This window comes from Planococcus citri, chromosome 4 (genome assembly GCF_950023065.1).
Source record: "Planococcus citri chromosome 4, ihPlaCitr1.1, whole genome shotgun sequence".
NCBI classification, from domain to species: Eukaryota; Metazoa; Arthropoda; class Insecta; order Hemiptera; family Pseudococcidae; genus Planococcus; species Planococcus citri.
The window spans coordinates 21,594,400-21,609,223 of NC_088680.1; the positions used below are offsets into that span (position 1 = coordinate 21,594,400).

The 14,824-nt window shown below is 32.9% G+C and overlaps 2 protein-coding genes and 1 long non-coding RNA gene across 7 annotated transcripts; all 3 read right to left on the reverse strand.

The window, feature by feature from the left end:
- Positions 1–233: 233 nt before the first annotated feature.
- LOC135843199 (protein scarlet-like) lies at positions 234–6,250 on the reverse strand. 5 transcript variants are annotated; one of them, XM_065360993.1, is made up of 14 exons: positions 6,101–6,250; positions 5,420–5,561; positions 5,288–5,336; positions 5,120–5,169; positions 4,891–5,030; positions 4,664–4,795; positions 4,461–4,554; positions 2,481–2,676; positions 2,229–2,409; positions 2,127–2,152; positions 1,945–2,050; positions 1,623–1,850; positions 1,274–1,409; positions 234–662 (listed from the first exon to the last, which is right to left on the reverse strand). In XM_065360993.1, exons 2-14 carry the CDS (start codon positions 5,559–5,561, stop codon positions 280–282), a joined length of 1,863 nt encoding a protein of 620 aa, XP_065217065.1. In that variant the 5' UTR covers positions 6,101–6,250; the 3' UTR covers positions 234–279. The 5 variants fall into 5 exon arrangements, with proteins under 5 accessions (XP_065217065.1, XP_065217060.1, XP_065217064.1 ...); XM_065360988.1 differs by having other exon boundaries at positions 5,420–5,668; positions 6,101–6,248; XM_065360992.1 differs by having other exon boundaries at positions 5,972–6,230.
- Positions 6,251–6,823: 573 nt separating this feature from the next.
- Positions 6,824–12,926, reverse strand: LOC135843248 (protein scarlet-like). Its single transcript, XM_065361066.1, has 14 exons — positions 12,390–12,926; positions 12,021–12,211; positions 11,020–11,068; positions 10,803–10,852; positions 10,590–10,729; positions 10,380–10,511; positions 10,188–10,281; positions 9,900–10,095; positions 9,621–9,807; positions 9,496–9,521; positions 9,294–9,399; positions 8,953–9,177; positions 7,419–7,554; positions 6,824–7,288 (listed from the first exon to the last, which is right to left on the reverse strand). Exons 2-14 carry the CDS (start codon positions 12,157–12,159, stop codon positions 6,918–6,920), a joined length of 1,851 nt encoding a protein of 616 aa, XP_065217138.1. The 5' UTR covers positions 12,160–12,211; positions 12,390–12,926; the 3' UTR covers positions 6,824–6,917.
- Positions 12,927–13,409: 483 nt separating this feature from the next.
- On the reverse strand, positions 13,410–14,813 carry LOC135843254 (uncharacterized). Its single transcript, XR_010558288.1, has 2 exons — positions 14,749–14,813; positions 13,410–13,678 (listed from the first exon to the last, which is right to left on the reverse strand). It is a non-coding gene; the product is annotated as an uncharacterized LOC135843254 (long non-coding RNA).
- Positions 14,814–14,824: the final 11 nt, after the last annotated feature.

Here is a 14,824-nt window from a genome sequence, read left to right on the forward strand (position 1 = left end):
TTTGTTGTAGAATTATGTAGGCAGATGAAATTTTTGATTTGGATTTGATCTTTATTTTGGGTACCATTTTACTCTAAAAATTTTGTGGTTTCCCAATTTTTGAAGTATTGATGTAGGAGGTTTGAGCTTATGTCAATTTAATTATTAATTGCTGCTTGGTTCTATGACATTTCTTACACATGAATTCGATTCAGGAGCAGGCAGCAGATAAAATAAAAACCACATCAGCGATGTAGATTACATCAAATAACGTTTAATAATAAGAAAATATAACACGAGTCAAAATTTCAAATACAATCTAATCTTCAACGTAGTAAAACTAATCAAGTGAAAAATTAAATAAATACCACACATCGCAATTATATTTCGTTGCAAATTCTCACTACTAAAACCTAATCCACTCAAGACTTCGTGACCGGTTCTCAGACACGGTACATCTGGCACCTCTGAACATTGAATATTCTCCACACCCTCGAAAAACACTATCAGCAAAGATTCCACAGCGTAAGTCATCCATAAAACATACCGTATCCACGCAAATATCACAGGAATCGATCTCAGATTCATCGCTACTCCAGAAAACGAATAGAATAATACACCAAAAGTTGTTGACAAGGTATCAGCACCCTTGTAGCTGTTCGTCACCAGCGATGCCAAAATTCCTGATGAATAAAATAAACGAGTTAGATGATATGTACTATAATAATAATAATGCAGAAACGAGAAAATCTAAGGCCACTTATATTATAACTACCTATATGAAATTAATCTGCCTACAAATCGAATCATTTTCAGAAACTTAAGGAGGAACCAAGTTCCACTTTTTCATCTTGGCGATGGGAGGGGGGAGGGGCAAAACGAAAATACTAAATAGTGCATTTCTGATAAAGATGGAGTAAATCCAAGGATTAAAATTCAAAAAATAAAAAAAGTAAAAATATTATTTTTTTGAATTTTTAAAGGAGACCAGTCCTACTTTTTCATCTTGGAGTGGGAGGGGTCAAAGATATTCAACAGTAGTTTTCTGATGAAAATGGACCAAATCCAAAAAAAATCAATTTTTCAGATTTCTTATAAATTTTGAAAAGAATGGGGGGGGGTGGGAGGACGGCTTCCTGACACTTCAGGGAATGGAAAACAAAAAAAAATTAAAAAAAAAATTTCCACCATATGTTAGATTGAGAATCCTAATTGCCTCAGTAGTCAGTAGATAGTTGTTCATTAAAGTAAATAGGTAATTGACAATTGGATATTTTACTTTCATTGAACTCACCACACATAGCCGATATATTAAAAACTAAAGTGGTGACTGATATGGTAACCAGGAAAGTTAACCAACTGTTACGTAGCTCCAGCAAAACATACCATATTACTGCGAATAAAATTGGATCCAACAGCAATCCTGGAATCTTAGTAATTATTCATCGAATTAATAATCACAAATAAACCAAAAGTTCCATTATTGAACAGACTTAAATTTCAACTTTAATTTTGGGAAAGGTGTAGGCAAAAATGAGCAGTAAATACTTAGGTAGGTACTCTTTATTGTTTGACTTTCCAATAAATTGTGAGATTTATTTTTTACTAATTTTATTGTAGGTACCTATACTTTGCATACTCACCAAGGAGATCATATTTGATGTATAAAAAATCAGTGGCGAGTTCATATTATTTGAATATTCTCGTAAAAACACCGGCATCTTACTGGGAAAATGACCCATTACGATAAAAAAAGCAGGAAAGATATTTTCAGTCACCATTGCTAAAATGACTCCTTTGATTGATTGCACACTTTCTTGATTCATAACGGTGGTTTTTTTAAAACAAAGTCCTATAAAAACGGCTATCGCCTACAAAATAAAACGTTTTATATTATTATTTTATTTATTATTCCCCCCCCCTTCAACTGGAGAAATATCATTTTTAGAAGTTCACTTTGCTTACCATTTGCTTAATGAAATTCATATATCGCGTTGATGGATCTCTTATGCCACTCAGCACTTCTCGATAGGTTAACAAGTACAGCTTGTGAAGCCAGAAAATATGTTCTCTGTGATTAAAAAAATTTGTTAGTACATACAGTTGGTAGGTATAAATCCTGAGTAAGTATTATCCAAACGTTTTACATTTTTTCCAGACCGCTGAATGTTTCCTGAAAATTGAATTGAATACATATTTAAGTAATTTTATTTAATTCTAATCTGCATTTATGAAGTAACTATACGAACTGTTTCACGACGCTCCAGCTCAATTTGTTCGTATACATAATTGAAATATTGACTTTTTTCATATTGCGTACAAATCTTGGTGGCTTTTTCTATAGATTCTAATTCACGTCCAGGAACTATTGATAGACTTTTAACTAAATAATCAGCTGGATTTTGTTCTTCATTGAAGGGATAACCAATGCTGAAAACGATCATATAGGAAATAAGTACATATAAATTCCATTTAAACTATCAACTGAGATTTTGACTCACTTTTGAAAAAACTCAACAGCATTTTCGGTAGTACCGCTAAAGGCAACTTTGCCATCGTGTAATAATATAATCTGATGAAACAGCTCGAATATTTTTGCACTGGGTTGATGAATAGAGCAAATGATCGTTTTATCTTTTTGATCAGCCATATTTCTCATTATGGTCATGAGTTTCAACGCTGTAAATGAATCTAAGCCTAAAACAAAATAGCATAAATTTTGGAATACCTACCTATTTTTTTTTGTGAATTTTGAAGTAACTACAGGGTAGCCAGCTCATACCGTCGATTGAACCATTTCTAGACTTACTGAAAGGGTATCCCATTTTTTAGCCAAGATCGAAGAAAATCTCCCCCCCAAAAAAAAATTCAAAATTCATCACCAGCGCTAATTTTAGGAAGTTAAATTGGTTTTTTCGATTTTTGGCGAATTTTTGAAATTTTGAATTCGGTTTATTCTCTCTCTCTCTCTCTAAAAAAAAGTAGGGTACCTATTCAATCAATTTAACGTGAAAAATTGAAAGTTGGGGTTTAAGTATCTATTCCATTTTCATCCACTAGAATTAGACAACTGGTGATGATTTCTAACTGTTTTAAAGTTCCCAGCAGATTTTTAAACTCTCCAGTTTTCCAAAAAATTTCATAAATAGGCTCGAAATGAAATTCTCAGCAATGATCCAGTCAGGGTTCATCATATTTGCTAACCTTCTGATCGATTTTGGTACCAATTTTCAAAATCCGTTTGCGCTGATTCAAACACAAAATTTTCTCCAGTACTTAAGTTTGAAAGAAAGGAAAGAAAAATTTGCAAAACGCTGAAATCTGATTTGTACCTTATTTTCAATCTGTTGAGTCATTTTATGATGGATTCCAGCCGTTCTAAAGCCTCCAGCTGAATTATTTTCAAATTCTCCGATTTTTGAAAAAATTCTGTACCTAAATAGAGTGAAAATAACTCGAATTGACGACTTAGGAGGTTGAAAATTGGGAAAAAAACCAAAATCTCCTATCTTAGTTATTTTCGTTTTCACATTCGCGAACAACATTTTTTTTCAATTTAAATATAATCACTGGAGAAAATTTTGAATTGGAACCAGCAAAAAAGATTTTAGGATTTTGATATAAAGTGCTAAATTTCATTCTAATCCCAGTGAAGTACAGCTTTTTTCTTTCTCTTTTTTTTTTCAACTGAAGAAATCAAAAGAAGTCTGTTGGAGATCCCAGAACTATACTTATGTAGTTGAAATTGTCGTCAATCGAAGCAGGAGGTCAAAAATACAAGATAGAAACTTAATTTTAATTTTTTAAACTTTTTTTTTAGAAATTCCCACATTGCTAGAAAAAATTTTGAATTTGAACAGGCACAAAGGAATTTTGAAAGTTTATGCCAATGTCGATCGAAATTCGAAAAGATTGCAATTACACACAAAGGCAGTAAATCTGAGTTTACAGACGCTAAATTCCATTTTAACCTTTTATTGCTAACAGCATTTTTTTCGAAAACTGAAGAAGCCCGAAAATACCTCACAGGCTCCAGAATATCTCGAAACGTACCCCAATCGACTCAAGAGGTCAAAACCATATTATAAGCCACATTTTACCTTTCTTAAATTAATTTGACCACCTTCATTTTTTTTCATGGGAAATGATCCAATTTGAAATTTCAAAAAATTCTCTTAAAATCGAGCAATGAACTTTAGCAGCTGAAATTCGCGTCAGTGGTATATTTCTGAAACCCCTACTTTTCCTCCGGTAGAATTGCATTAAGAGCCACATTAAAAAAAAAAATACAAAATACAAAAACACAAAAAATTTTGAAAATCTTTGGACGAAATAATAGTGATTCTTTAACCTCATCAGTAGAAGAAATTCACAAAAAAAAAAATCGAGAAAATTCGGATAAACTTGAGGCCTAAAAGGGTCCATCAATGCATGCTTGGTATGAAATCACTTGGCAAAGTCAAGATTTTCCAGCTACTTACCCGTGGTAGGTTCGTCACAAAATAACAAAGCTGGGTTAATTAATAATTCTGTAGCCACTGATAATCGTTTTCGTTCACCTCCAGATATGTTCAACTGGAATTTTTCCATTCAAAATAATGTTGTTAGGTAATGCAGGAATTTAACTAAACAAAGCACAACATCTAAATAAGTAGGTATCCTATCAAATTTCACTTATGCTTACTTCTCCTTCATCCTCATTCGAATTACTGATAAAACGATTTGCACATCCTGCCAATCCAACATCTGTTAGTATTTCATCCACCAATATTTCACATTGTTTCGTTGTAATCCTTCTGTCCAATTTTAATCGCGCCTAAACAAAAAATATGGCACTAGATTAGGTAAAAATCTATATAAATCCAATCCAAATTCCAATATTAATGGTTTCTCCTACGCAAAGACACTCACCGCGAAGTGTAAGTGCTCAGCAACAGTTAATGTAGGAACAAATAAATCATCTTGGTAAACAAATCCTGCAATTTTCTTCATCAATCCAGAAGGTATCCTTTGGCCATTTAGTCGTATATCTCCACTCACGTTCAAATTTCCTACGTAAAATAAGTTGCTACTTTAATTTAAATCTAGCCAAATGTATTTATTGGGTAGGTACTTTACTTAGGCAATTTTTGTTGCATACTTGATTGTCTATTTGCCAGCACTGACATCAAGGTACTCTTGCCAGATCCACTGTAAAGGCACACAGATTAAATAGAGCAGAAAAAAATCATTGTACCTACTCTTTTATTTTTGATCTTAAATAATGTGTACTTAGGTAAGTGCAGGCTAGAAAATGGTTTATTCTTACCTGGCACCGATAATGCCAACTAGACTGTTCGGTTTCACATATCCATTCGCTAAAAATATAAATCACTCTTTGAAATATTTTTGTATCGTTGTGATTTTGGGAAAGTACTTACTACAAAGAGAAGATTCTTACCATTATGAATTATTTCTTTTACGGTGTGAGTGGAATTTTGAAAAATGTGCTGCGTCTTGATATCCACCTTGACAGTAAGTTTTTTCCATGTTATCGAGACGCCTCTGGTATCCATAACGTTTGGCTTATTCTTTAGTGTCATCTGCGTCAAATTGAGTGGCTCTTTTAACGTCGTTAATGTTGATCGATTTGTTTAGTTTTCAGCATATTTTAGAAATATTAATTATTAGGTACTGGGCCTTTATTCATCTGGAATTCACATTCAAATTTTTATCACAGATTTAGGTACTTCTTTCAATTTTAAGGTGGCACAAAAAGTCAATTATATTACCTATGATTAAAATTCTATTAGTGCTTTGGTCAAATAAATTTTAAGATCAGGCCAAATTTACTAGTAAGTATAATTCTCAAGATGTCAAATTTTATTCATTTAAAGTTTTCGTATCCAGTATCGGGTACCTAATATTTCAATCTCAAGGCCATTCATTATCATCTCGAACGTAGAAAAATACGAGCACACATCTTGTTAGCAGATAACTTGGACGTACTTACAGCAAGAGAAATATCCGGTTTTGGGAACCCAATTCAGTATAATTTATCATTTATTTCCACACTTTTATCCGAATAAATAAAGATTTTACAAAACTAACTTTTTAATAATTTTATTTAAAAAGTATCTACCTTATTTTCAGTCCATATTCCAGCACAGTTGATGATAAAAAAGATTCAAATTCGCGCGGCTCGACAAACGTACCTAATAAACAACTATTACACAACTGTTGCAAACACGTTAGATGACTACCTACCTTACCTATACCTGTAGTAGTCGTTATGATCAGTTCTATCTTATGGAGTTAAACATACAGGTATAGTTTTTACTTATAAAACATGTTTCTTGGAATGTAATTTTAATGATTAGGTATATCTAACGATTGAGAAGTTTATTTTTGATGCCAAACGGTGGACGTCGATCAGTATAGGTGCACGTACCTATTGGTAAGTAGGTATTTGAAATTCAAAGTTTTGTTGTTTGAATTTAGAATTACCATTGGTCAAAATCTTCTCTTTTTTGACGAACTAAGCCGATCGGAGAAGTTTAAAAACCAAAAAATAAACTCTTCGCATATATTTATTAAACTGGAAAAATTGATATATTTTTTTATGTATATAACATTTTCATCGACAAATTTTTAGTCAACACCACCCCCTCTCAAAAACCTAAAAATAGCTTCTGCTCTAGAAATGGGGTCTATCATCATATATCTGCCCGGGGTCCTGAGAATAGGCACTTACCTAAATTTCAAAGCAAATGGGCGGGGGGGGGGGCTCGATTTTAAATTCATTATAAGCAGGAACTAGATGAGCCTACATTACTTTTAGGAGTGAATCACTTAATGTGCGCGCTTCAAATAGGTACATATTTATTTAGAAAATAACATCGTCTATAGTTACTTAAGTATAGGTACCTACATATATCTACATATTAAGGGTTGCTCACTTATAATCTGATCTTCAGCGCAATAAAACTAAGCACATGAAAAATTAAGTAAATACAACACATCGCGATTATGTTTCGTTGCAAATTTTCGCTATCGAATCCCATAGAGTATAATGCTTCATCGCCAGTCTTAAAACATGGCACATCTGGTGTCTTTGAACACTGAATATATTCTACTCCTTGGAAGTATACGATTAACAAAGATTCGAGAGTGTAACTCATCCAGTAAATATACCGCACCCATAAAAATATCACAGGGATTGATCTCATATTCATTGTAAAACCACTGAATGGATAGATTAATGTAAAGACAACCATCGACCAGCCATCAGCCGCCGCTGAACTTTTCGTTGCCAGTGATAGGAATGTTCCTGAGAAATAAAAAATAAACATGCATCTTCTTCATTTATGTAGTTAGGTACCTACCTATACATATTATAAGTCAGTAGGGGTATCTACTTATTTGAAATTGAATTAGTTGATTTGCTTTGCTCAACTTACCAAAACAAGCTGATATATTAGCGAGTAGAACATTGATTGAGATGGTTACAAGGAATGCGAACCAACTTTTACGTAGTCCGAACAATTCATACGCTATAGATGTAAATATGATTGGATCCAACAATAATCTCGGAAGCTAAAGAAATTATTTATCGAATTAATAATGAACTCTGGCCTTTTTCTGGAACCCATACAATATTCATAAATAGGGCCAAAAGGCAGAGATCAATTTTTAGGATGGGAAATGAAAGGCCAATGCAGGAATTTTACTCAGATATATTTTCAAGCTAACAAGGGAACTCCGTGAATCATTCATAAACGAATTAATCAATTTTTTGAAAAAACCACTCGCGAACGAATAGATTCATTTTTAGCGAATCATTCGCCATCGCCAACGAATCGATCAATTCTTTAATTTATTTGTATGAATCAATTCGTTCGTGAAGGACTCACACAAATAAATTCGTTTGCGAATATGATCTGCCAAAAAATATTCAATTCGTTCGCGAAGGATTCACTGAAAAATTATTCAATTCGTTCGCGAATGATCCACCAAAATTCCAAAAATTATTAAATTCGTTCGTGAATGATTTACCAAAAATTAAGTAAATGAATCGATTTGTTCGGGAATGATCTAACAAAAATTATTCAATTCGTTCGCGAATGATTCATCAACAATTAATCAATTCGTTCGCAAATGATTCACCAACAATTAATCAATTTATTGGTGAATGATTCTCAAAAAATGAGGTACATAAATCGATTCGTTCACGAATGATTCACCAAAAATTTTTCAATTCGTTCGCGAACGATCCACCAAAAAATTATTCAATTCGTTCGCGAATGATTCATCAACAATTAATCAATTTATTCGTGAATGATTCACCAAAAATCAAGTAAATGAATCGATTTGTTCGCGAATGATTCACCTCACCAAAAAATAAGTAAATGCAACGATTTGTTCGCGAATGATTCACTAAAAAATTATTCAATTCGTTCGCAAATGACTCACCAACAATTAATCAATTTATTCGTGAATGATTCACTAAAAATGAGGTAAATAAATCGATTCGCTCGCGAATGATTCACCAAAAATTCTTCAATTCATTCGCGAACGATCCGCCGAAAAAATTTTCAGTTCGTTCGCGAATGATTCATCAACAATAAATCAATTCGTTCGTGAATGATTCTCCAAAAATCAAGTAAATGAATCGATTTGTTCGCGAATAATCCGCCAAAAATTATTCAATTTGTTCGTGAATGATTCACCAAAAATTGAGTAAATGAATCGATTCGTTCGCGAATCATTCACTGAAAAATTATTCAATTCATTCGCAAATGATTCACCAACATTTAATCAATTCATTCGTGAATGATTCACTAAAAATTAAGTAAATGAATCGATTCGTTTGGGAATGATTCACCAAAAATTATTCAATTCGTTCGTGAATGATTCACTATATTGAACCAAAATTTTCGAAAAATTATCCTTATTTCCTACTAGGTATACCTAGGTAGGTAGGTACATACTTACGAAAGAAATGTAAGTCGATAGATAGAAAATTAGTGGCGTGTTCATATTGTTAGAATATTCTCGCCTAAACATGGGCATTTTTACTGGGAAATGCCATCTTGTGAACATGTAAGGAAAGAAATTCTCGGTCGTTAGCATTGATAACACTCCTTTGATTGACTGAATGCTTTCTTGATCCAAAACGTTAGGTGTTTTCATGCACATTCCCATAATTACAGCAATCACCTGAAAAATCAAATTTCACTGTCTTAAGAAATTTTAGACTGAATTCATCTAAGGTATGTTTAGAATTTTGGTTCAACTTTTATGAGTTAGGTAGGTAAAGTAATGTACTTAGTTACCATTTGCTGAATGAACCCCATATATCGTCTAGATGGATCTCTTACGATACCCAGTACTTCACGATAAGTTATTAAATAAAATTTATGAAGCCAGGAAATATGTTCGCTGAAATTGAAAAGAAAATGCATGAAATTTGTAATTGTGTTATGATTGAGTACCTACATTTCTACGGATTTTATCGAAGAAAATAACATCATTTACACGTCTTCTAATCCACTGAGCTTTTCCTGCGAATAAAATTAAAAATTCACTCTTAAAATTTCTCAAGTCATAATTATAAGAACATCAACTCTGAACTTATAATACATCATAGTGAAATTACGAACAATTTCATGGTAGTCTTGATCATCAGCTCGCTCGCACGTATTTTTAAAATGTTCACTGTTTTCGAACTTCAAACAAATGTCATTAGTTCTATCGCTGGAATCGAGTTCACGTCCAGGAACTGTTGATAATAGACTTTGAATTAAATAATCAGCTGGATTTTGTTCTTTATTGTAGGAATAACCTACACTGAAGACAACATTTTAAAAAAATACCAATTCATTGGGAAAGACAATAAAAACCATTCGCTTTTATTATAATTTGAGAATTCTTTGACCAACCTTTGGAAAAATTCCAAAGCATCATGAGTGGTTCCACTGAAGGCGACTTTTCCATCATGTAACAATATTATTTCATGAAACAGGTCCAATATTTTCGCACTAGGCTGATGAATTGAGCAAATTATGGTTTTATTTTTCTGATCGGTCATATTTCGCATAATGGTCATGAGATTTAGAGCTCTAAATGAATCTAAACCTGTAAACAAAATTGAGGTGGTACGATTTGACAATTTTTTGAAATTGGTACCTCTTGATATAAAATGGGTACCTTTAAATCTAGGTAGGTACCTGTGGTTGGTTCGTCACAAAATAGCAAAGCTGGCTTGATTAATAATTCTGTGGCTACAGACAACCGTTTACGTTCACCTCCTGATAAGTTGAGCTGAAATGAAAATTTTCAATTCTGTAGAGTTAAGTACCATCTACTCATAAATCTGAATTTACCATCAATAATCAGATCCGATCAAAATGTACTTGTACCTTTCCATCTTCGTCATTTGAAGTACCGATCAAACGATTTGCACATTCTGTCAAACCAACGTCCATTAATATTTCGTTCACCAATGCTTCACGACATTCGGTGGTGATTCTCTTATCTAATTTTATTTGTGCCTAAAAACAAAAATGACATCTAAACGATTTTTTTCTTTCCAAGATAGGTACCTAAGTAAGCCGTTTAGATGTCCTTACCGCTAAATGCAAGTGCTCTGAAACAGTCAATGTATGAACAAGTAAATCGTGTTGGTAAACAAATCCCGAAATTCTCTTCAGCAGTTCAGGTGGAATGTTGTGGCCATTTATTCGTATATCTCCAATCACTTTGAAATCTCCTGCGTAAAATTGCTATTTGTGTTATGGTCTGAATCCTGCTGGATCCTACGGTATGCAATTTGTGTTACTTACCTGACTGTCTATTTGCTAGCACTGACATCAAGGTAGTTTTTCCTGATCCACTAAAAATACAATATAAATACCTATATGCGTTTGAGATTTTTTAAAATTTTATTATAATATGCTCTTTATTCAAAATAAAAAATACTTGGTACATATAAAAAATTAAAAAAAAAATATTCCTATAATACATAAATCATTTTTTATTAAAATCATTATCATTTCTTACCTTGCTCCAAAAATGGCCACCAAATGTTTCGGCTTCACATATCCGTTCACTAGAAATAAAAATAATTATACGTGAGTACTTACGTAGGAATTATTTGAGTTTCGTATTGGAGTAAGGAGTATGCAGATATTGCACGAATATTTATGATTTCTTAAAAGTCTGAAATTATGTCGAGAATTCATCAAATTTTTTTTCCATTTTTGAAAGTCTGACAAAATATTATGAATTCGAAGATCACCTTTTTTTGTTTTCAAAAGTCAGCGTGACGCGGATCAGCGTTACACAAATTTTGGAAAGGCCCCCCTCTCCCCCCAAAAAAAACATCATCTACATATGTCAAAAAAAAAACATCGTTGACTTTCTGACATTGTATCAGACTTCTTAAAACTTGGAAGAAAACTGATCAAACGGTGTGAGGTAGACTTTTGACAGCGAAAAAAATCTTGACCTTCCTACATTATGCCAGACTTTTGAAAACTTATTTGAGAGGAAAAGTCTATGTCAGACTGAAGGGGGGGGGAGGGTCAATGAAATTATAATTATCAAACTTTCAAAAATGACTTTCTGATATTTTGTCCAATTTTTTTTTGAATTTGGAATTGCTGAAATATGTTATCCATTTTTTCGACAGACACAAGACGAAAGACGAACAGATGAAATTTTTTCCTTACCTAGAGATCTTTAAAAAAAGAAAGTTTTTTGAACCTAATTTAGGCACAATAACACACAAACTGGAAAAAGTTTATAATAAATCCATATTGATAAGAAATGCTTACATTTTTTCTAGCATTTGAGACATGTTTTATAACCTCAAAGTGAAAATTCGTCATCATTTAGGTAGGTAATTGAATTGCTTACGAATATTTTTTCTTTTAAGTAAGTTCCCACTTTTGCTTGTGGTTGTAATGAAATATGATTTTTTTCTGTATTCTAATTCACTCGTATTATAGTATCTATCTATACAAGCTTTATACAATGAGGTTATAAAAAAAAATATTTACCATTATGAATTAATTCTTTGGCAGTACGAGTAGTATTTCGAAACATATGCTGTGTCTTGAGATCAACTTTGATGGTGAGATTTTTCCACGTTATCGAGACACCTTTGGTTTCCATAGCTGTTGGCGTATCCGTTTTCATAATCAAATTCAACGTATAACTTGCACTCAATCATTGAAAATGGTATAGGTACCTGTTTGCCCCAACAATTTTTGAGATAAGAAACGTATAATTACTTAATTTCAATTTTTCGTCAAGTACCTGAGTAAAGTTTTTTTTCAATTTGGAAAAGTGCATTCTTAAATGAATACTAAAATCGATAATTTAAAATTTTTTTAAAATTACAAAACTGATTTTTTTTTAAAACATACCTGATAAATTGATGATGCATGCTTATTTCTTATTGTTAGCTTTCATGCACACGATTTTTAGGGGAAAAATTTAAAAAATCACAGTTCGACAACAATTTTAAAAACTAGGTAGGTATTATCATAAATTCATAAGTAAACGTTATAAATACGTAATAGTGTATGTACTCGTACGATTAAGTCTGTAGTACTGGTCTATGAAATTTAAAACGTGTTTTCTAGTTTTTATTATACTTACACAGAATCAATTCTATACCTACCTAAGTAGATACATTAATAATAACTTGCAAGAACCGGTAAATACATTGATGGGAACGAATTTACATATGTTTTGTATAACTACATACATACATATTTTGAAATGCGACTTGCGATAGCCATATCCTCCAGTTGTCGTCGCACTTCGCCTCGTATAACACACGAGGCAATAACTGGAGAAGCATCCCAAACTCGATCCGAGCTATTTCATGATTAGCCTGCAATATTGTATTCGTGTAATTAGCGTTTTCCATTACTTAGTATCGGTTTTATAGCAAAATGAGATGAAAATGAAAATTTCAAATGTAAAATAATTTTTTAGTTGAGTTTTAACATTGGGGCGGGTCGAAAAAAAAACGTAGGTCTCGGAATTTTCTGAAATTCACATATGTGGTTCCTTTTGAGTTGAAAACACCCCAAAAAAATTTTTGCCTCCCCCCCCCCGTGACACCATGGGGCTGAGCCACGTGGCTAGAGGGCTGCGATTTGCGCCATTATTCATCCCTTCAAAAGTTGTCTCTACAGGAAAAATTTCAAAAAAATCGCCGACCCCCCCCCCTAACCACTTCTTGGTCGAATTGACGTGGAATGACCCTATAGTGCTTTTCTTTTCTTATTTTTTTAAAATTTTATTTCTGTACCTATTATATGATCTTTTTATGTAGGTAGGAGACGATTTACTGAAGGTTCAACATATCCTTCTTCAAATATTCCTCTCATCACTTCATCATGTTTCCTTCGATAATGACGAAAGATACTATTGCCAACGTTTCATACATTTATTTATTACATTAGAACGTTTTAAACCTAAAAATGATTAATTTATGTACTCATTCAATTGTCAACATAGACTAGGTACACGATTATTTATTAAATGTTTACTCGTTGCAATAGAATATCGTTACGCGGTGTCAATAAACCGAGATTTTTATTGAATTCCAATGGAAACTTCATTTCTGGCGATACCCGATAGGAATAATTTTTTAAAGCGTAAATCAAACCAACTTTCACCATCGTTTTCCCGAAATTGGACCCTGTAACATGAGTACATATTTTCCGATCATATTCCATTTCAAATATGGTTCCATTGAAATCCTACAGTTTCCATGGCCTTCTGTAGGAGTAGATTAAGGGTAAGGTGCCCGAATGTCGACCACCTAGTTTATTTTTGGAATAAAAAGACCTGTAATTGACCTAGGTTCGCGCACAATGGCTCAAATGATAGCCACATGCCTCTAGTTTAATGCCCTAAAGTCACTAAACCTAAAACCCCCCCGCTGATTTTTCATGGCGTTTTTTCCAAAAAGTGAGAAAATTGAAAATCGCAAAAATGGTATCCTAATTCCGACCACCCCAAAAAAATTGAAAAAAAGATGGTAAATAATATGTCAACATCGTTGTTTATTAATTGAAATGACACAAATAGAAAGGCAATTAATTATTTAAGCAAAGGGGAACAAATATTCAATTTTTTTTTACATTTTTCTGACCCCGTATCACAAATCTCATGTCCCCATTTGAAACACTTGGAAATTGTTTAGATGCTTTTAAATACCCTTATTCTCGTTTTCTTACAGCTTTTACAGCTTTGTTCATTGCATCAGCACACCATTTTTTACGTTTTGGCATTTTTTTCGAAAATCCAGGAAAATAAAAATTTCAAATATATAGCCAAATCATTGGTGGTCGGAATTAGGGCACTCGATGAAAATAAATTTGATGGAAAATTTATCGGACTTACCTTTCATCGATCCAAAAACTGATTATCGGCTTTTATTCGTCGAACTTTGTACTTTAAAAAATAATTAAAACTTTTTTCACGAGAAATCACACATTTGCGCAACAGGCGATTGAAGTTGCGGGAAAAGTTAATTTTGACTTTTTGAATTTCGTTTTTTAGCTATATTTTCGCGAGTTTTGGCTTTTGGGTTGTGATTTTGGTCTTAATCGTTTTTTCTGTGAAAAATACATACGAAAATATTTTTTTCCGAATTTTCAAGGCATTAGTGGGCGAGATAGGCTTGTGGTCGGATTTAGGCGACTGGTCGACATTCGGGCACCTTACCCTTACTTTGTAATTTGTGGTACATACTCACTTACTTACCTATACAATACCTTGGCCCCGCTCCAAATGGTAAATAAGTGCAGCTGGGTCGTTTGGATTTTTCTTCTTCGGTGAA

What these genes read in the sequence shown, in the direction of transcription:
- LOC135843199 (XM_065360993.1), bottom strand. Translation starts at nt 5,561, where the DNA reads ATGACACTAAAGAATAAGCCAAACGTTATGGATACCAGAGGCGTCTCG. An exon ending in AGCTGGAGCGTCGTGAAACA is followed by an intron (nt 2,153 to 2,228) that starts GTTCGTATAGTT and finishes TTCAATTTTCAG; the next exon opens with GAAACATTCAGCGGTCTGGA. An exon ending in TTCAGCGGTCTGGAAAAAAT is followed by an intron (nt 2,051 to 2,126) that starts GTAAAACGTTTG and finishes TTTTAATCACAG; the next exon opens with AGAACATATTTTCTGGCTTC.
- LOC135843248 (XM_065361066.1), bottom strand. Translation starts at nt 12,159, where the DNA reads ATGAAAACGGATACGCCAACAGCTATGGAAACCAAAGGTGTCTCGATA. An exon ending in CAGAGCACTTGCATTTAGCG is followed by an intron (nt 10,512 to 10,589) that starts GTAAGGACATCT and finishes TTTTGTTTTTAG; the next exon opens with GCACAAATAAAATTAGATAA. An exon ending in ATCAAGACTACCATGAAATT is followed by an intron (nt 9,522 to 9,620) that starts GTTCGTAATTTC and finishes TTTTATTCGCAG; the next exon opens with GAAAAGCTCAGTGGATTAGA.